The sequence below is a fragment of the Harpegnathos saltator genome, unplaced genomic scaffold (assembly GCF_003227715.2).
Source record: "Harpegnathos saltator strain DR-91 unplaced genomic scaffold, Hsal_v8.6 scaffold140, whole genome shotgun sequence".
Lineage (NCBI taxonomy): Eukaryota > Metazoa > Arthropoda > Insecta > Hymenoptera > Formicidae > Harpegnathos > Harpegnathos saltator.
Genome location: NW_020229918.1, coordinates 572829 through 594575, shown reverse-complemented (window position 1 = coordinate 594575; position 21747 = coordinate 572829). Strand labels below are relative to the sequence as shown.

The following is a 21747-nucleotide window of genomic DNA, read 5'->3' as shown; positions in this document are numbered from 1 at the left end:
TAACTTTTGTCTGAAACATTTTTTTATTCGCCTAATATATTTTGAGATATTTCAGAAAAACTTGGTAACTTTTCCAACATTTACCTTACGATATCTCGCTAACTATTCGTCGAAAGAAAAAATAGTATTAGACTTTTTTACTTTATTTACTATCAAGAATATATTAATATAATAGTGCCCTAACTTTTATTAACTTATCGACCTTTGGAAATTTCAAAATTATTAAATTAATAAAAGTTAGGGCACTATTATAGTAGTATATTCTTGATAGTAAATAAAGTAAAAAATCTAATATTATTTTTTCTTTCGACGAATAGTTAGCGAGATATTGTAAGGTAAATGTTGGAAAAGTTACCAAGTTTTCCTGAAATATCTCAAAATATATTAAGCAAATAAAAAAATGTTTCAGACAAAAGTTGTTCAAATTAATTGGTAAAAAAAGGTGATATAATAAAAAATTTGTATTTCCATTTAAGAAAATTGATAATCAGTAAATATCTCGATGATGGAGCCATCTATAAACAAAATTCTATCGCTATCCTATGTCCCCCTTCAAGCTAAACGACTTTTGTCTTAAGCATTTTTCGATTTAACGCAGTGTTTCTGAAGTATTTGAGTGGGTCCTTTAAAATGGGACACCCTGTATATATATTTCTCGACCGCCTTTCAGTTCGTCCTTCGATCGCGATTACTCTGCGATTACTCTGCTTGCTGATCACAGATTTGAAAGAGTCAGTTCAGAAACGTATCGCTTACTGATTACGAACAATAAGGTATATATTTATTAGCAATCTCGGGATAAGCTTTGGTAACAGTGTCTCTAGTGACCTAATTTAAGATTCTCAAGAAATTGATGCAAACTATCTGTCTCTCTCTCTCTCCTCCCTCCCTCTCTCTCTCTCTCTCTCTCTCTCTCTCTCTCTCTCTCTCTCTCTCTCTCTCTCTCTCTCTCCCTCCCTCCCTCCCTCCCTCCCTCCCTCCCTCCCTCCCTCCCTCCCTCCCTCCCTCCCTCTCCCTCTCTCTCTCTCTCCTCCCTCCCTCTCTCTCTCTCTCTCTCTCTCTCCTCCCTCTCTGCGCGAGTCTCTTCTATGCTCGTTTGTTCTTCCATCGTTTAGCGCTTTCGAGAACTTCGCGACTGTTATTTGTCTGTCGTCATTAAAATTCTGCGGGATTTCGCCGTGCCGTCGGATAAAGAGATCAAGGAGGCGCGTGTCTATCAGAACGTAATGATGTTATCGAAGATTCTCCGGAGTGCAGAAATTTTTCCCACGCCCAGGACCGAGATGTCGGCACGTTTGCCGTCGCGATCGCGCCATACCGCTATCGGACAGCGATCATATGATTTGTGCGGCTCGTTATTAATAAATAAATGCGTAGCGAGCCGGCGCGCGGTAACAGTATAAGTTATTATTCCCCACAGTGGTAACTGACAAGTAACAACGTCTCGTAAACATTACTACGCCGTATTTCAGTCACGCACGCATTTATGGCGATTTCATCCCGCATTTTATGAGGGAAGGATACGTTGCCGCGCCCGCGCAGCGCGGCGGTGGTGGTGGCGGCGGTGTTACTAGGGCAGAAACTCCTAGGAAAGTAGTTCGATTAGTGTATTTCATACACTTTTACAACCATGCCGCGGCTTTCCGCCGGTAATCTCTTCAGCGCCCCTAAAGTGCATTCTCGTAACTCGCCAGAGTGTCGCGCGCGCGGTCTCACCCGCCGCCTGGTCCTGCCGATCTTTCCCGCGGCGCAATTTCCACGACGGTCCCCCGGTCCCCCGTGCGATTTTACATCCATCGTAACCACGCAACTTTCGCGCGTCCACATGCTCTCGCTCGCGGCTCCGACGGGTCAACGTGTGTGAGCGCCCTTCGCCCTTTGCTCCCTCGCGCACCACCCTCTAGTGGTCTCGCCGCCGACGCGGAAAACGTCTAATGAAAATTCAACGTCGACTCCTCGGGGGGGGAATAAGTGGCGCGTGAGAACGGAAGTAAACACATCAAGCGAAAAGAATTAGATTATCCCTTTTCGCTCGGCTCTTTCCCCGCGCTCTCCCTTGTTCGCTCTCCATCGTTGTATATACAATCGTGTGGCGCAAGTGTCGCCGCGCGGGAGACACTTCGGCAAGATACCGATAGGGGAGGACGGAGAGGCAATCTCCTTGGTATCCTCTGATGAGGACCGGACCGATTTCATTGTCGCTCCCAACGTAACGAAGCATCGTGTTCGCACACGCGAGAGAGAGAGAGAGAGGGGGGGGGGAGCGAGAGGGGGGAGAGAGAGAGAGAGAGAGAGAGAGAGAAAGAAAGAAAGAAAGATCAATTGCCCCGTGGCACTCTTCTCGCTTAACTCGATTTCATTTCCACGGCAATGATCGGCCAGTCCGGCACGATATTATGTCATTTATCTTCGTCGTGTCTTCAGGAGTCGAGCGGTGCCGAGCTCTTTATCTGTTTTTCCCATTCCAACGCTCAGCCAGCCCCTCCTCTTCTGCCCCTTGTACCATCGCCCTCGCCCAGACTCGCCCCCTATGCAACGGTGCCAGCCAGTCGGTGGTTGGTACGGATATACACGTCGACTTTCATTCCCTCAACCACCGAAGTCTCCTATTGCCAACCTTCCTCCCCCCCTGCCGAAATCGAACGCCCTCCGCACCGCTCGGTCGTTTCTTTTTCTCCACCCACGGCGTGGAGCATTTCGCCGCCACCGCCGCCGACAGTCGGGGACAGTCGTTGACGGAAGCTTTCTGTCAAATCGGACGTGTGGGTTTTGACCGCGCGATCCCAACTAACAATTCAGATGATCCGGATTAAATATTTCAATCCGGAGGGAGACATTCATCGCGCGTGGCGTCCGTGCGTTCGCCCGGGTGTCAAATGCTCGGCTCTAATTGTGTAACCATGAATCAATTCTCTTCGCAAGTATTCGGCCGCGGCGGGACAAATATGTATACGCGATTGTGATATTGAATTTTTGCCGACTCTCGATCGAATCTCGTCGGAAAGGTGGAAGGTAACACTCGCGCGAAGAGGGAGTTGGCAGTGAGTTTGTGAGTGATGAATCATTGAACACATTATTATCCACGAATCAGTCATGTTGGTTATCTGCGCATGAGGGATAGCTTGCTTCGATAGAACTCGCGGCGGTTTCAAACTCGAGCGCGACGTTCCATCGGCGCATTGAAACTACTCCCCGGGAATTTCGATCGAGCTAACGACGCATCGATAACCGGCTGCTATTACACGCAAATGCGAGTATAAAGTTACGGTTGGGAGTAAAAAGCAAAGGACGGTCGGCACGCTCACCGCACAAGTCCCGCCACTTGCTTGCGACTCACGAGGCGCAAGCGGAGCCCGCGAGAGAGACGCGCGCAATTTATATCTCTCGCTCTCTCGGACCCCATTACGAGCCACCGCCGGCGCCGATTGCGAGTTTACTGCATCATTGACAGTTTAGATAACACTCCGAAGCCGCGCGCTATCCGCGTCGCACACGTGTGTGGCAGCGGAACGTACGCCGAGAGCGCCGCGAGTCTGTCGTCTCGCAGCGAAATGCAACGCGTAAGTTCTCCCGCGGCTTTCCAGCGTGTCACGATAATCGGCCCCGGCTGCAGTTCGCCGCTAAATACGAGGTAGAAAGAGAGACGCGCCGCGCCGCGCCGCGCCGGTTGGGGTGTTTTTTTTTAACGCGAACACACCTGGTAGTTTTATCTCGACGCGAGTGATATGCTAATTCCGAAAGAGAGGATCCGGCCGCGCACACGACTCGGGAACGCATTCTTGCTGGAGCTGCGAGTACCGTGCGAGGCGGCGTTAGTCAGGGCGATTAGTCGATTGATAATTTCGACGGTCGAGAATAATGCAAATTAATAGGTATTGAAAAATTAATATTATTTAATTCGTTATCCGTGGTGATTCACGTTTTACAGGCGAATTAGTGGGACACGGCGATATTAATAGCATCGGTCACCGGCGTGGCAGAGTGAGCGTGTTCAAGCAGATCGCTTCCTCACGGCAAAGCGGCAATCGATAGCCCCGATCGTGTCGCTTACATCCGCGGATTACGCGATTAATTCGGTGGAAGGCGTCGAACGGTGAGGGAGATTCTTTCCGGCGCGCTCGATTGCAGATTCCAGACGGACTTGACTTCTCCTTTCCGGGGACGACGCGCGCGCGCGCGCGCGCGCGTCACAGGGCTTAATCGCGGAGCTTTGTTAGCGGTGTAATTGCGCCACCGCGATGAGCTTGTCGGCGTTCGTACGCCGCGCCTCAGCGAGTGCGCGTCGCTGTACGACGTAATGGTCGATGCAATTTATCACTCTCGCCGTTCGCGAGAGTAACGATCATATAATGTGTGTTACGTTTGCGTTTCGTATCGACGAGCGGTAGCAAGACCCGGCTTAACTTCAAGCGACGATCGTCGACCGATTAATAATTTGCCGGAGTTCAGAGAACACGCCGTCGATTATTCCGAAATTGCGCTGCCCGTCGTCGATGAGAGGCGAAAGGGAAAGATTGAGAGGGGAAAAAGAGAGAAAAGAGAGAGAAAGCTTAATCTACTATGTGCTATGAAAAAAATTTCTCCCAAGCACCAAATCAAACATTGTTTGATGACTTTTTAATTTAAGCAATAATAATTGGGCGAGAATTAGGCGGGAGAGAGGAATTCATCCGATATCCAGCGACAATAGATATACGTATTTTTTACAAGTCACCGGCAATTTTCCGAGCTTCTGGAAACGTTTGTGGATTATTCAACTATCTCTCTGTCTTTCTCTCTCTCTCTCTCTCTCTCTCTCTCTCTCCTTCTCGTGCGCGCACGGTCGGCGACGTCGCCGTGCCGCGCCGTGCCTTCGAGGAAGTCGCCTATATTAATACTTAATAAATTCCGCGTATCCATCGACGTGTCCATTATGGACACGCACACTACATCGATAAATTGGCCGGTGGCCGTAGTATATAACCACGAGTAATATTGTAATTGCCGTGAAATAAACAAGTTTCAGCTGGCGCTTAGCAAACGGGGATGCTAAGGGATAGCTCGCGTTTATGTATTAGCGTGTGTCTCGTTGATTATTCAGAAAAGGATATCATTATATCGTGCACATCGCGCGTTTGACGTTGTGTATAATCTCGTAAGCGAGTACACATGTCACGCTTACCGCGTCTCCTCATCACGGTTCTCAAGAAATCCTTCCTTCTCTCTCTCTCTCTCTCTCTCTCTCTCTCTCTCTCTCTCTCTCTCTCTCTCTCTCTCTCCCCCTCTCTCTCTCTCTCTCTCTTTCTCCCGTTAAGTTCGATCTTAGAGAAAGGATAATATAAAATTACGAAAATTGATTTAGTAACGCAAAGTTGTAAGGAAGGTTATAAAACATTAAATAGTTTTAAAAGGCACACAAAGGCGCAATATTCCTATTCACGACGTTAGAAATATATCAAACAATAAAAGAAATTTCACAGTCAGAAGACATTGGGAACAATAATATCAAAAAATTTTGGATATTGTAGTAGAAAGTTCAAAGTCCGAACGAAATATCTGTTATAAAAAAAAAATGAAACTTCGCTATTCACATAGATATTTGGTTAAAATATCTGAAGGTGCATCGTTCACTAAGTTATGCTCGAATGATTTAGGGGAGAGGAATTCCTAATTTTATAACATATTATAATACGGATTGACAACGTATTTTGCGCATGTACAAATATGTGTCCCACATAGTGCGGCTATGAATAAAATATAAGCGAGTGGACCGAATGTGTCATGGATGTATGGCTTAACTTCGAGGAAAACCTAATTATCATATCATGAGGCGAAATTTAAAGACTCAATCGCGGCCGAATCGTGCTGCGAGACAAACTTCTAACTGTGCCGCGAATTTATCGCATATCAAATTCAAAGATAACCTAGTTTATTCTCTTGCGATGAAGCGGTTGTGCTCGTCGAGATAAGAGAGAGAGATTCGACGAAAATCGGCGAAATTCCAATGCGTCCTGATTTTAAATAATTTCAAGTGCACGACAGTGCGTCCAGTCCGTCTCGTTAACCCGCGATATTATTTGCCCGTGAAAGATAATTTATACGCATGAATATTTAAATTCTTTTTCAGGCTAATATAATCGGGACAGGTCGTCGCGAGTATTAATCGCAGGAATTAATCGGATATATTATACGACGAAAATTATTACGTGTATGTATAATAATTAGGCGTATTTATAATTTTTCGAGACAAATAATTTGGTCCAGCAAAAAATAGTGCTCGATTAAACGAGACGTTCCCTGTGTTGGCCTCGTTGATTTGAATTTTACGATGTATGTATACGCACGTACACACACACACACACACACAGCGTCATATAACGTGTTTTGTTCCGCTGCATTTTGATGATGTTATTTTTGTACGCGCACGGTACGGCACGTGCGCGTGAGCGTGAGCGCCAGGTACAATTTTATCTGGGAGTGAACATCCAATTTCGTACGTATTTTAATGACGCAAAATATTTTCGCTCACGCCCAGGCTTTAATTTCCCGGATAATCTGTCCTATTAGTCGCGTAATTTTAAACGTTTAATGGCAAAATTACACCGGCCAAGTTCTCACGCGATTCAAGACGCGCCAGCGACGTGATATTAAACATAAAATCGCCGCGTTCGCGGCTCGGCTCACGCGAGAGATGTCGGAAACTCTCTTTTTTTCTTTTCCTCCGGCGAAAAACCATTGTAACCCGTAATTATCTAAAACTGGTATTAAAATCTCTCCGACTCTCGCTAAGTAACGAGACTGTAACGCGCGCCTATAAGTGATATTTACTAGCTTCAATTTCTATTCGCCCTAGAGTTTCTTCGTCCGCGAGCCTTCTCTTTCGAATGCTATTATTAAATGCATGAAACGAGGACGAGATTACTCGACTCGGGAACACATACAAGACATATTTCCCATCGAAGCCGCGTATCGCCTTGCGCGCGCGCGAGTAATTGTTTTATACCGGATATTTATTTATTCTGCAAAAGAGGGAGCTTATTCTCTCCGAATCACTCGACGGTAACACTCTCACGAAACGTCCGGCGGTACATTCCGCTTGTATGAAACGAACATTCATACATTACTGAGGAAATGTAGAGAAGCAATTTGCCTCACTTTTAGTAATAGCAATGAAGTGCTGTATTATTCTGTAGCGTTACTTCGTAACACTCCGAGTTAAATTAGTACTTTGTAAAATATGATATTCAAATGATAGTGAAATGTGTCTGTTCGTTATGCGAGCAAAAGTTCAAGCTGGCTCACTGTTCAAGGGGCCAATGTTCAAATGGGGGCAGAAATTTCACTTACTCGCTTAGAAGCCGCTTGAATCGTGCATACTTGCCGCACTTGTCAACGTTTTCGCGATCCGCCGAGTATCTCCCACACTCGTGAGCTTGATTTGCAATTACGACAACGTGGTGAAATTGAACAAACACACACGCGTGATTAATCGTTAAACGCGTTATCCGAATTCTGCGCGAGGAGCGTTACGCGCCTGTTCGATTGGATTTCAGTCAGTCGGCACTTTTATCTTATTAGAGCGAGACTCATCAACGGCGAGGCGCCAAGTTGAGACGCAAATTGCTAATGTGTATTAGAAATGGGAATGCGAACTCGCGCGCGAGTTGTACGAGTGCACAGTGGCGCAAGTTAGTCACCGGGTCCGGGAGCGCAGTGTTTAAACTATCGCGCGCATTCACGTGCCTCACTTTGTGGGTGAAAGTGAAGTTAGGACCAAGACATTGCTGGATACGAACTTGAGGCGGCGCGTTACGGGGAATTTCGCCAGTGTCACTGCAGTCGCCGCTTTTGAATGCGTCCCGAAAGACGTCAAACGTGAATTGGAAACGCCCGGCGAACATGTATTAAACGGAGGAACTTCCGTCACAGATAATTTCGCGACATAACTACTTCGTATTTCGCCTGGAAAGCTCGCAGTCCACGAGAGAAGGAGAAGGAGCGCTTTCGCAGCTGCTTCTCCCCTTCTTCCTTCTTCTCTTCCTCTTTCTCCTTCTCTAGTAGAGGAACGTAGGACTCGATATAGCGAAACGTCATAAATGATCTTCGCAGACACTTGCGAAATATCGTGATGTTGCGTTTGTCGCGCGACTCGATTGTGAGCTTCCGATAACGTTAACGTTTTACGGGGTTTTTATATTGTGCGCGTGTTGACGCGCGTCCGCCAAAATGGGCGTATTTTCAACGACGCTCGTGTCACAATTGTGTGCTTTATTTTCGATTACATTACGATTACATTACGCTGCCGCTGCCGCCGCCGCCGTCGCAGTCGCAGTCGCAGCTGCGAGTCGTTAAATTAATCTCGAGCGCGACGTTAGTTTTATACACACGAATTTTCAATGGACGTGATTAACATGATTAACGGAAATGAAACGCTCGATGGAGTAAGAGCTCGACAAAATTCGTGACATCGCCAAAGATTCTAAATTTAATCGTCCAATTTACGATAAATACAAATAACAATAATTGTTAATAAATTATTTGTGATTTAATAGTATAGAGATAAAACGTTAACGGGATTATTCAAATATGATAAATGAAATGCGTTTCGCCCATGCATGAATACGTTGGGATTTAATTAAATAGCGCGGCAGCACAGCTGGTAACAACGTACTCTTGATGATATCATTTAACAGAAGGAATTTCCACGGTATCGCAACGAATCCGCGATAGCCGCGCGAGTCCAGCCCTCGGCGGATTAAATCTGATTTCGGCCTTCGTCGATTTCGGCGGCGATTTTAGCGAGGGGACTGATTTTTCCGCGACACAGCCTCGGCACGTTCCGGCAATCATCATAAACACATTTGTCGCTGTTCGATTAACGCACCGGCATCTTCGGGAAATTCGACGTTGTTTTCGCGTTTCGCGCCTGCCGCGCAACGCGCCTCTGAAATTTATGGCCAAATGTAGCGCTCATCAACGGGTCGATTGCGCGCGACCGTTTGCTGTGTGCCGATCCGTCGCCCTCCACCCTTTCACACAACTTTGAAATATCTACGATTTACGTGAGCGTTCGCGGTAGCAAGCCGAAACAATCTACTGCGAATTCAGCGGCACGCATCGATCGGAGAACGAGAAAATTCCATTCATTCGTAATCACGACCGTTGAATGACGCGTTTAAAATTCTCCGCTTGAAACGAAAGGTCGAGCGATCGATGAGGGAATATTCGGCGACGTGCCGAAACTCTCGAGCGAGAAGAGACTGAAATTCCGCGATAGTTTATTTCGAGCAGAATTTTTCGACTAATAAACTCGCCACGTCGCGACGCCACGTCTAAATTTAAAACCTAAAACAAGCCGACAGGCCAAGTTTAACAAGGTTTATAGTCTCTCAGCGCGCGATTACAGTGCCTTAAAGAGCAAACAGGCGCGTGGGAAACAACAGAGTCCGGCAAATATGCTCGCTTACATCCATTGGCTTCGCGTGTTTGAGAACGCGGTCGGTCGCTCGCTCGCTCGCATATCGCTGCGTTCTCGCGATATCAATGAAGCTACCTACATTTTCTACGTCGGGTGCTAATGATACTTAATACCCTGCTGCCGCTTTTCCGGAGTTCTTCACGCGAGGTTGTTGCCTGTTCTCGGCGATCATCGAAAGCGAGCTGCCAAGCTCTCACAAAGCCGGCAATGACCGCCACGCCGAAGTCACCGAGAACGGCGAAGTGTCCGATCGCGAGGTCGGCCCCCCGGTCTTTAACGGCAGTTACACGACTCGCGTCGTCGTCCACGTCGTTTCGCGTCATTTGCCGCGGGAATAACGTCGCCTATCTAATCGTCGCCTGTATTGTCGCTTGTTCGTCGCTCCTTGCCGCCGCTGTTGCGAATCATTGTGCGCCAATGAGCGCGCCATTAGGCGCCGCTGCTTCGCGCTCGGACGAGCATTCGCGGCCGCGTAGATTGATGGCGGAGACTCAAGATCGTTTGGATAATTATACGAGCGATATACTCTCCGAGATCGTCGCGTCTCTTTCTCTCTCTCTCTCTCTCTCTCTCTCTCTCTCTCTCTCTCTCTCTCTCTCTCTCTCTCTCTCTCTCTCTCTCTCTCTCTCTCTGTTTGTCTCACTTTTCCGCAAAAGCCAAACACGCCGCTTCGTTTTCGTCTCGCGCTAGTCGGCGTCCTGTTAAAAAAGTAATATTGACAATGAAAAAGAAGCGGATGAGAAGAAAGGGAAGGAGAAAAAGAAAAGAGAATGGGGGAGGAGGGGAGAATAGGGAAGGAGAGCATTACGGTTTTGCGGTTACAATTTTATGATTACGCCTGCGGCATCGTAGCCGAGCAACATTGTAGTTCAATAAACCATTAGTTTTTTATGTCGCGTTCGGTATTGTTTACGGTCAAGCGAGCAGTATTACCGGTGCACCAATGCACAGTGGGAGGCCGCCATGATTACTGTTGATGGTAAACCAATTTATTTTTTCTTTTTCACCTCTCTTTCACTCCGTGGTGTTACGTATAAAAGTTGGCCATTCAGTCCACTCCGCGGCGCTCCCTTTCTGTTTTGTGTGCGTGGCGCTTGTTTGCGCCACGCACACCGGCGTACCATTACTTATTTATCCGGGGGGATCGAGACGAACGGAATATAATCAAGCCGTAGTTTTGTGTGTGTGTGTGTATGTACAAAAGTGCCCGCCGTTGATTAACATTTCTATTGGTCTTTACGGCGCGAAGCTTTTAAACATGTTGTTCTCGAAATACGATTTCCCGTTATACGCGCTCTCTTCCTGTCTCTCAGCGCTCGCGATTTTATAAAAGTGTCCGTCTGCGTTTCGACACCGCGCCTTGTGCACATCGCGTAAGGCTCTTACGTCGCTTCTTTTACACGCGAGACCAAATGATCTCGTCTCGCGGTCTCACACTCGTACTCGCGCCGACGCGAGTTCGCGAGTGATGGATTAACGCGCCGCACACTGCGCGCGTTTTATTTTACGAATACAAACTCGCAAACACACATATACACACGCATGCACACACGTACACACACACACGGTAGCTCACCGCATGAAAATCCCAACGCGCTCCTTCGGACCTTAGTCGTTTACGCGTCTCTTCCCGATTATTATATTCCGCGCTGAGCGCGTTAAGATCCTCCCTCCCTTCCCGCCCTTTGCTGCCGCCGCCGCCGCCGCCGCTGCGTTTCGTCGTCCCTGCGGAATTTATCGCTTCGAGTTTACGTCGGCTGTGTCAACAGGTGGCACTCATCATTTTACATAGACATATTATGAAGTATGCACGCGAAGCGTGATAAAGAATACATTACCTAAGGATATCGACCTGCTGAGCCGAGCCGAGCCGAGCCGAGCCGAGCCGAGACGCAACCACGTACGATTATTTCGGTTCGTCAACCGCATTGGTGCATCGAAGACGCTCGCGATAGCGCGATGCCGAGAGCTCGTTATCGGTCACTATTTCGAATCGCGATACGCCTCTTTCGCCACGGCGGCATCGAGTATTAGCGATTGGTGAAGAATTAAAATCGCGATGATCGCGGCTAGACAGGAGCCGTTCCGAGGGGAGATTTTTCAGGTCGCTTTAACTTTCGCGCAAGCCGAGTCGCGGACGGCTCAAAATGGATTAGTTCGTCAAAGACACAACGCGCGAAATAATCGCACATGAGCACGAGCGCACCGTAGCTTCTGCCCTCTTGCCCTCGTCTCGTCTCGTCTCGTCTCGTCTCATCTCGTCTCGCCTCGCCGCACCTCGCTTCGCTCCGAGTGTACGTTTTTCCACGCGGCGCTAGCGAAATTCCGTTCCACCGAGTCGCGGATTAACAGATAAAAAACTGTAACGCGAAAGTCTCGTTAAAAAAAATGCTGAATATATTAGCGCTCGGACAGTAATAGCCCTGCGAGTTTCGTAATGCCGCTTATGTTGATGACCGTAACGCGCTTTTACATTGTTTAAAACGCTAAGCGCTTCCCCGATTAATGCGGGTTACTACCGCGTAATGCGGATTATAACACGTGAGAAAATTTCGGTTGGTGGGACGGCGGCCGAAGAGTGGGTGGGGAGGAAGGAAAGAGGTAACGCAGAGGATTTTATTAATATTTTTCTTCGAATTTTATTTCTGCGAGAAAGAGGGAGACACCGGTCTATGAAGTGCACGTTCTTACGATAACGTATGCTAAAGCGCGCACCCGCGACGCGCAGTCGTTTATTTATTCGCGGATGGATTTAATTAATTATACGTCACTCTCTCACTCTCTCTCTCTCTCTCTCTCTCTCTCTCTCTCTGTTAAACTTACTTCGACAGCGCGATATACGATGTAATACACAATGTAACGTAGCGTAATGCACTATCGTGCGCGGCTGCGTGTATTAATAGTAGTTCGTTAATAGTAGCTCGTTGAATGTTACAGTCCGTATTACTCGCGCATCGGAGCAATTCCTTGGCCGGCTCGCCGACGTCGCGGTAACATTTCCCATCCCCTCGCTTTCTCGGCAGCAATTCGTGGCCTGTGTATTTATATATATATATATATATATACATTGGTGCTGTACAAAGTATGGCACTTACTTCAAAGAGGAAGCGTACACGGCGATATATCGGCCGGCTTTTGCAACAACGACCGAACGCCCAGCGAATTAAGGCACCCCCCGATGCTCGATCAAATTCCGGCTTTTTCACGTCGTCCCGATAATCTGCCGGTCGTCAACGACGACGGCCGCCCCCCTCGGCGCCCTCCCCCCGTCCCTACCTACCGGCGAGCATGCAGCGTTCGCATCTCGTTCACGGACGCGAAATTCCGCGAGAGATCTCATCCCGATTTCATTATCGGTAAGTCGCCGCGATCTAATTATCGCCGACCGACGTTATGCATCCACAATGAAGGATAATTATTTTAATTATCCCCTGCGCCCGCGACGACAAACGAGCCGGCGTCTCTACGATGGCGCGGGCAACGTCCTACCCCACCACCGCTTTTCTTTCGCTAAGTGGTATTCCCCGTCCGTCCCCGCGCCTGCCTGTCTGCCTGCCCCTGCTCGACCGCCCTATATCTACCACTACCTACCTACCCGCGCCCTTTCTCCGCTGCTCGACGCCCTTACGCTCCGCATAATCCATCGCTCCGGGTTAAAATCTAAAATCCACAAGCGCTCCATCCCCCTTTTCCCTCTGTCCCTCGCGCTTCTCATTCAGCTAGTCTGTATTCTGCATCGCTATACCGCCCGCGTGCGGGTGCTCTCTCGCTTTCGTTCTCTCTCTCTCTCTCTCTCTCTCTCTCTCTCTCTCTCTCTCTCTCCTCTCTCTCTCTCTCTCTCTCTCTCTCTCTCCTCTCTCTCTCTCTCTCTCTCCTCTCTCTCTCTCTCTCTCTCTCTCTCTCTCTCTCTCTCTCTCTCTCTCTCTCTCTCTCTCTCTCTCTCTCTCTCCTCTCTCTCTCTCTCTCTCTCTCTCTCTCTCTCTCTCTCTCTCTCTCTCTCTCTCTCTCTCTCTCTCTCTCTCTCTTGCACGCCGCTTTTCTCGGATACATTTCGCTCCTCCGTATCCTTTCTAGTCTTTCACTCCCTTTCCACCTTGCGTATCCCCCGTGTTGACAAAGTACGAGGCATTACTGACGTTTATATGTTAACTCCGTCATTTGCAAGAACGACGGACGAAAATGCTTTCGCGACGTCCGTTTCAAAGGCTCATACCGTCCGTCCATCTCCTCCCCGCCCGCTATGCATGCGTACACGCAACCTATCTACTTTCTCATACTCTTATTCTTCCTCCTTCCCGATCGTTCGCAAAAATCTCTCTCTCTCTCTCTCTCTTCCTCCCTCCCTCCCTCCCTCCCTCCCTCCCTCCCTCCCTCTCCCCCCTTCATCTCTATCTTCTATATCTTCTATATTAGCTTTGCGGCAAGATGAAAAAATGGATGGGCGGAACGAAATGGCAGGGGGTGGCGAAAGTGGTGCGAGCAAGAGAGTGGAAACATCGTTCGCGAAAGCTTATTTCCACGCTGCTTCGGCAAGAACGGATAGGTCTCCTTTATCACGCTCGCAATATACACCACGAAGGTGGTGGTTGCCGCTCGCAAAGGTATCCCGGATACGAAGCACCCTGCTTTTAGAAATATCGCTCACCCCCTAGCGACGACGGCCACGACGGCGGCGGCGACGACAACGACAACGACGACGACGACGACGACGACGACGACAGCGGCGGCGGCGGCGGCGACGGCGACGGCGACGGCGACGGCGGTCGGCGCGCTCGACGGGTGGTCGTCGCGACGCGCGTTCGCGGGGCTTTTTCTTGTTCGCGCGCGTTGTTGTTTCGCCCGCGGTATGAGAGCGGCCGGCTTTCCTGACGGCAACAAACTTCGCGCGAGAGTAAACGCGCCAGTCAAACCGTGACGGAACGATGTGCCCTTTTTTAGAGCTCGCCGGTATTCCCCGCCGCGTTTTCTCCGTTTAGCGCGTCGCATTGAATGGCGCGATATCCCGCGTTCACGCGAGTTATTCGCTCGTTGCGGACCGAGCGGGACGAATGACCGGCCGCGATCGTCGCGTCGTGTCGGATTTATGTGCGAGATACAAGGACGATGATGTTCGAGACGTCGTGAGACGCATTCGCGGTAGATATTATAACACGAGGCTCTATTAATGCGCGTTCTCGCAAGAAGATACGTTGCGGAGTTGCGAGGCTGACTTTCTGCGCGCGACGACGACGACGACGACGAATCATCGCGTTCTGCATCATTACGTCGATATCGATTAAACGTTACGTTGTATCGATCATCGACGTGTCGGTTGCATAATGGGAAACAGACGAACCTCGCGGGTCGGCCCGTTACAAGGAATTCGTAACGCGCGCGAGTGCGTCCGACGAAGGAAGGCGGCGTTTGGCAATCCCACGCGAATCATTCGCGTCACACGCATACGCGAATCGTGTAGCTGCAATCCACTCTCGCGGCCGCCTTTCGCCCGTACATTGTGCTAAATGTGCACGATCATTCGAGCAGGCATCGCGAGGATATCGGAAATAAGCGGACCTAGAAACAACTCGCGAGAGAGCGGCGATTCATCGTATCGCCGAGTGCAATTACGGGATTATTATTTATGAGCTGCGCGAGTCACAAAATGCTCAATTCTACGCTGCATTGTATCGTGAGTATAACAGACAATCGGACTCGGCGGATTTTCCCCCGAGGACGAATATTTATTCAACAAAAAACACCATCCCGAGCGTGCCGATATCGCAAATACAAGAATCAAAGCTCCGCAAAGTGTCGCTCGATCGTTCTGTGAAACGCTCGCGAATTACCAGACATTCGTCGCGCGTTTACTTTTCCGCCTACACCGCTCCCTCCCCCTAACGTCCCCTCCATTCCGCGCTTACGAGCACTCGTAAAGTCGCAAATGATAGTTTTATAGTGGCTGCCTCCTGCGAGAGGTGCTATTTCCAGATCCTCCTCCGTAGATGACCTTTGCCCTCGCGCAAAATATTCACCGGTTCCGTTCGCGTCTGCCAGTGAAGGATTCTTTAACAGTATTGCCGGAACAGAAAGAGAGAAAGAGAGAGAAAGAGAGACAGGAGCGCGAGAGAAGGCAGCGCGCCATTTTCAGCACGTTTGTCCTCGCATAGAAACACCCTTTTACGATTCCGCCAAGCCCTGCGAATCACCCTCGGGAATTCAGGTTTTATAGACCTTTTGCTGCACGAGCGAAGCCGCTCGGACCAGAAAATTACGCGGCACTGTGTTCCGCCACGTTCAAATGGAATCTTTAACGAAACGATTTAAGCGGTTCGCGGATTTTCCCGCGTACGTGTTCGGGGGCCCGCTGTTTCGCACGCGCGCGCGAAGCGTATTTATATTTAACGTATTCGTCGTCTATTATAACCGCGCGACAAATTCCCATTTCTCGCTTTATTCTTCGCGCGTCACGCCGTTCTTCGGGAAAAACGAAGAGAAAAAAAGAATGAGAGAGCGCGAGAGGGAAAAGAAGAAAGAAAGAAACAAGAGAGAGAAATAGAGAGAGAGAGAGAGAGGAGGGAGGGGGAGTTAAATTGCGTAAGGTTTAAAGTTCGCCGCGCACACGTGCGACACGCTATATTCTCGAGTGTTTTTCTGTTGTTTCTCCTCTCCGCTTCAGTGTGCAGGACGGTTCCCTAAAGATAGCGAGATAATTGAAAGGCCCTTACGCGCAACGCGACGCACGGAATAGTCCCGAGTCGCCGTGAGGAAATTAGATTCACCAGACAGAAGTTAGGGGACGAAAATGGAAAAAGCTGGTTCTGAAAGCTTTCGGATGTAGCTGTTTAAAGCGCGTCGCTCGGCTACAACGCGATTCACGGCGCGCAAGCAAATCCGCTCGCGCGCGAATCGGGTCATTGGCTTACGATTTCTTTTCTCTTCCTTTTCTTCTCTCCATCTGTCTCTGAACACGAAGCGCCGGAAGTCAATAATACTCAGTCATGCTAATCAAGCCCGCAGCCTTCGACGTGCTACGCCGATTTACATAGTGTGTAGTATGCGTATGTGTGTGCGTGTCTGTATGCGCAACGTATCGTCTGAGTTGTCATAATCGCGACACGTTTACCGTTATCGGGAGGAATATCAAATTCTCCTGCGAAAATACTCCGTTTGTGAGCAGTTACAGGTGTTCCCGTGGAGCCTGGAATGATGAAATTGAGAAAAGAAATATCGTTCGTCTATATTCGAATGAAGGGGGATTGAAAGATTCGAAGAAAGAAAAATTCGCACTATATCGCGGACTCACGAAAGACAAGAATATTACTTCGAGTCGGCGTTGCAAAAATTCTGCGGCGACTCAAGAGAACCTTTTGAGATTCTGAACCAGAGAGAGGGGAGGAGTGCGAGAGAGAGGGGAGGAGCGAGAGAGAGAGAGAGAGAGAGAGAGAGAGAGAGAGAGAGGAATGTAGGAAAACGACCATGCGGCTATTTCGCGCGAAATATCACGGGAGGCCTAATCGGACATCCATTATGCGGACTCGCTTCGACTTGAGAATGCGCGATAATGTTGCCACGCGTACACGCAAACGGACTCGCCGCGTATCTCTCGCGCTGACGCGTGTGGGTGCGCGATGCTGCTTTTTGCGACCGTTAGTCAACGATCACAGCCAGGTCCATTGCGGTTTACGCAAAAATACAATCCCCATTTGTAATCCGTCGGAAATTACACTCGTCTAGGTCTAGCTCGATTCGGCTAATGTCACTCTCTCGCCGTGTAATCCGCGGGCTGATTTTTGCGCGGATTCGCGCGGTACCGTTGCACGCTTCAAAACGCGGCGCGCCATGTTGTGCGCGAGTGACTTGATCGGAATGTGAGCGAGCTGCAAAATGCGATATCGATAGTTGAATTCCTTTCAGTTTACCTCATGCATTCGATATCGCCTGTATTAAGTGGCGATCTTAATTTCCTATTTCTACGATCAGAGACCCTCTCAAGGTAACGCGAGCGTTTTCCACACATGTGCGCAACATTGGAAAGCTTTAACCGTATTGCGGTGTATTGCGGTGTGCATCGATACAGCGATAAATAGAAACGAGTGTTCAGCCCGAGCGAAATATCCGATGGCGTTATCATTGGCAGAACGATCTAATTTTGCCGCGTTTTCGCATGCAACGTAATACCGCACGATATTACGCAAAACGCGCTCGAAAATATCCCCGTCATTCATTGAAAGCGCTAATGATGCTTCCCCGACTGAAAACCGGCAATTTCACGCTTGCTTTTCCTCGCGATCGGGTTTCTCTCGACGGGAGATTCCGTTGCACGCTCGAAGGCCACGGTTAACGCGCGCTTGGTAAAAAGGTAATCGATTACGTTTCGACGATTATATTTCTCGGCTAATCAAACTTTGCCCTTTTCAATGTGTACAGGGCAGCAGTGACGGCAGTGTCTTGGCATCCGCACGGCACTTATCTGGCGTCCGTGGATCGCACCAAGACAGTAACGGTCTGGGGCGATCACGTTTGACAGGACGAGTGATCCCGGCGCAGACGATTGCTGTTTCACGCATGAGGAACACCCAACTCGCTCGCTCGCGCCCGTTTCGTCTCGCGGCGCGCCTCTCGCGAGTCGCAACCCCCGTCGTCCCCGCGGCATCGCGCGAAAATGAGGCGGGATTCAGCGATCCAGCAATCCAGCGGGAAATCACAGTGCAGCGGCCTCGGCGCCCCGGAGCAGAGCAGCGGAGGAGGAGGAGGAGGAGGAGGAGGAGGAGGAGGAGGAGGAGGAGGAGGAGGAGGAGGAGGAGGAGGAGGAGGAGGAGGAGGAAGAGGTGGAGGTGGAGGAGGAGAGGATATAATCAAAATCATTGGACGGTTCGGCCGCGCACGGGTTGTAAAGCCTTGTAAGGACGCCGTTTCGAAGCTGTAAAAGCGCGGCGGAGATGTGCCGCGCTGAACAAATCCACGAGCGGTAGGGACTATTGTACATAAAACTGCACTTATTGTTACTCCCGGGTTGTAAAGATCCTCTTTTTAGAATAGCACGCCATGCGCATGCCACGCCGCGCGCGCGATCGTCCCGTCCTTCTCTCTCTAACGCACCAGCCCGCGGAAAATCTCAGATATATTATATACCGTAGTCGCATCCGCGCTCTCGAGATTCGCTAGGTGTAAGCCACTTGCCCCGCGCTAACCTGCCTGCACACCAAGGGATACGCTCGCGCGTGTCAATCCGCCGGCTGTGTGTGCACGTCACCGGCCGGTCGCACGTTCGCTCTCGGGCAACGGAACGGCTCCGCGCGCGGTGCCGCCGCCGCCGCCGCCACCGCCGCGGTTAAGCGTTTGCATCGCGCATATTCGTTACACACGATATTAACCGACCCTATACATACACATATACCTATATATATGCAGATATAAACCTACTGTACCGGAATTATGTCGCGTTATTTTTTTCTTCTTTTTTGTCGAAATGTCAATTTTACCGCTACACTTCGTAGGGAGGAAACTCTGCTGCTTGGCGAACCCGCGATGTTCGCGCGCGAGATTTGAAATGGCGTGCGAGCGAATGCACGTCCGTACCGAACGCCCTGCGTTTTAAAGATATTACTTCGTTAGGCAACCACCAAGTATGCGCGTCGCGATCGGAAACGGCCACGTCGTGTACTCGGACATACTTCTCATGCGCTGGGAATTACTCTAGATTAGACGACGTTGAAAGATTTTCTTTTCCTGTTCCATTTCTATTTTCTTATTTCTATTTCTATCTTTTTCTTTTTTCTTTTTGTACTAACTTACGAAATCAATGCCGCCGGAGCAATCTCATCATAGTCGAAGCCACGGCTTTCGCCGCCGTGCGTTTCGCGCGTGTACGCGTGCACGCATAATTCGCGACTCGTCAGTCTCCGACGTCGGTGAAACTCTCACGTCCTGGAGTGCGAGTCCGACGCGGAACGGAAAGTCGGAATGTGTTCCGGTTAAGTAAGCGATTACTAACTAATCGCGTTGTTACGTCGTTCGTATGATCAAGGTAGATTATCGGCCGGTTCGATTGTTCGAAACTCGTTATTTTTACCATGAGACATGTTATCGGATATCGAGTCTTCAAAGAACCGCGCTCTCGGGTGTATCGAAGACCCCGCACGGTGCAACGTTCTGTAATAATCCATAATTCCCGAAATGTCGGATTCTCTCGTGGCTCGTCGTTTTCATATCAGCGTATTATCATGCGATTCGTTTGGCCTCCGTGTGCAAACACGCACGAGATTATCGACCGACCGCGGTCAACTTTCCCTCATTGTCTTCGGACACCGAGTTCACCTTGAGGGTGGAGCTTCGATCTGCCGGACGTTTCTTAAACTTGTAGCACTTTTTATAACACCTCGTTTTCACGCGGCCGCGATACGAATGTTTCGTCGCGCCTATCTGCGCGAGCAATAAAACACGCACTCGCCTGACTTTTTGTACTTTTCATTACATGACTTTTCGTCTCGCGAATGACGTTTTTACTCGAGTTTGCGCAGCTCTTCGGTCGCTCTAATCTCGCGGTGTCTACGAAGCAGCGGGGGAGGGGGGAGGGGTCTCGGTTCCTTTTCAGCTCATTTATACCGACTTTTCGACTCACGTTGCAGGATACAGTTGTTTGTTCATTGCGTTTATACACCGTATAATTTAATCGTAAAAGATACTTGGGACAATTTTCTTACTCGTAAACTGCGAAAAATGAGACGTTTGATTACTTTGCGAGGGAAATTGATCGTTGGTTCGCGCGGTAATTAACCGAAAGTCCCGGAAGTTACGGAAAGTCTTAATATTCAAAGGAGGAGCACAGACTTGTTTACATTCTAGTCTAATTAGAACGTCAAATCGTGAAATTACCAACTTGAGGATCGTAATTTGCGCGCGCCCTGTGACACATTTCTCGACTGAGAAATTGATATACAACTGAAAGTAATAATTTATCGTTTAATTTCCGCGCTCACGCTACGCGCACTCGAAATACGAATCTCGAATGTGTTTTGTTGCGATTGGTTTCAAACCAATTCACCATGTTTGATAATCAGCGCATCCCTACTGATAATGCGAGCCAACGATCATACTTCTTTCCCTTCGTCATCGCGATAATAATTACCGGCTCGCATCTCGCGAGCGAGCAATCGATTGCGTCCATAGTATTGCGTCATGATTTTAATACCGTACATCTAGACCTCATTTCGACTCTATATTCAAAGCCACGGTGTATCTCTCCTTTTCTCTATGTATCGCAATGTATATAACCGGCATGCCGTATACACTGTTCACATATGTAAATAGATATTAAACGTTGCCGTCTTGTATTTTCTAAAATGCGGCTTGTCATTTCAATACCGACCGCCCCGGCAAATCCTGCTCCGTCCTTCTCCTATCGACCGTCTACCTTCGGCTATATGTCTGCGGCTTAGGCAAAGAAGGGACGCCACATTTCTCGATAACAAGATCTATACACGGTGAGTGAAATATACACGATAAGGCGAAAAAGTTTGTAAAAATACGCGCAATGCGCGACGATCCCGCTTCGTCGTATCAACGAGAGAGGCTCCGATCGCTAGGTCATAATAATTGATGTATGATATTAAGTTGTAAAGTATTAAGAGCGTGCTTAGAAACATCACTGGCGGCGCATCGCTCGGCTCGAATTTAAACACTCGACGCCTCCGATAGCCGCCAAGTCGCCGGTAATCCTAAACGGATCATTCCGTTTCAACCTACTTTTTACACCCTTTGTAACTTTTCACTCGGGACAAGTGGCTCATTCACCGCACCCTAATCCCGCCTTTCGCTTCTACCGACCCGAGCGCTGCACACGCGTGTATGTAACTGCGCGCACACGCTCATGAACGTGTGTGTGTGTGTGTGTGTGTATGGGTGCGCACGTATGTACATCACGAAGCCTTCACAGAAGCTCGCCGCGGCATTGCACAGCGCAGCCGTGTATCTGACATTACCTAACGTGCTTTCGAAAGCGCTCATTAGTCACTGAAATGCGGTCACGAAGTGACAACTCGCACGTGGAATATTATACGCTCCAAGAACTTGCATCGGTACTCATATCGCGGTGGTGGCGTTCGCGCGCTGGCACGTCTCTCTGCCTCACCCTCCCTCCCTGTTTGTAACTTTCGTATTATACACCCTTTGTCCGCGATTCGACAGTTTCGACAGTTTTGCAATGGAACGTGAGAACGTGGCGGCATGGTCGGCCGAAGGGGTACCGGGACATAGGGAGAGAGAAAGAGAGAGAGAGAGAGAGAGAGAGAGAGAGAGAGAGAGAGAGAGAG

At 49.2% G+C, this 21747-nt stretch overlaps 1 protein-coding gene across 2 annotated transcripts in view; it reads left to right on the top strand.

The window, feature by feature from the left end:
- Atg16 (Autophagy-related 16) overlaps window positions 1-18179 on the top strand; it is a 474347-nt gene extending 456168 nt beyond the window's left edge. For both annotated transcript variants that reach the window (XM_011149830.2, XM_011149833.2), the window contains one exon: window positions 17864-18179. In XM_011149830.2, coding sequence (XP_011148132.1) covers window positions 17864-17960 — 97 coding nt within the window. In that variant the 3' untranslated portion in view covers window positions 17961-18179. The remainder of the gene's footprint in view (window positions 1-17863) is intronic.
- The last annotated feature ends 3568 nt before the right edge of the window (window positions 18180-21747 follow it).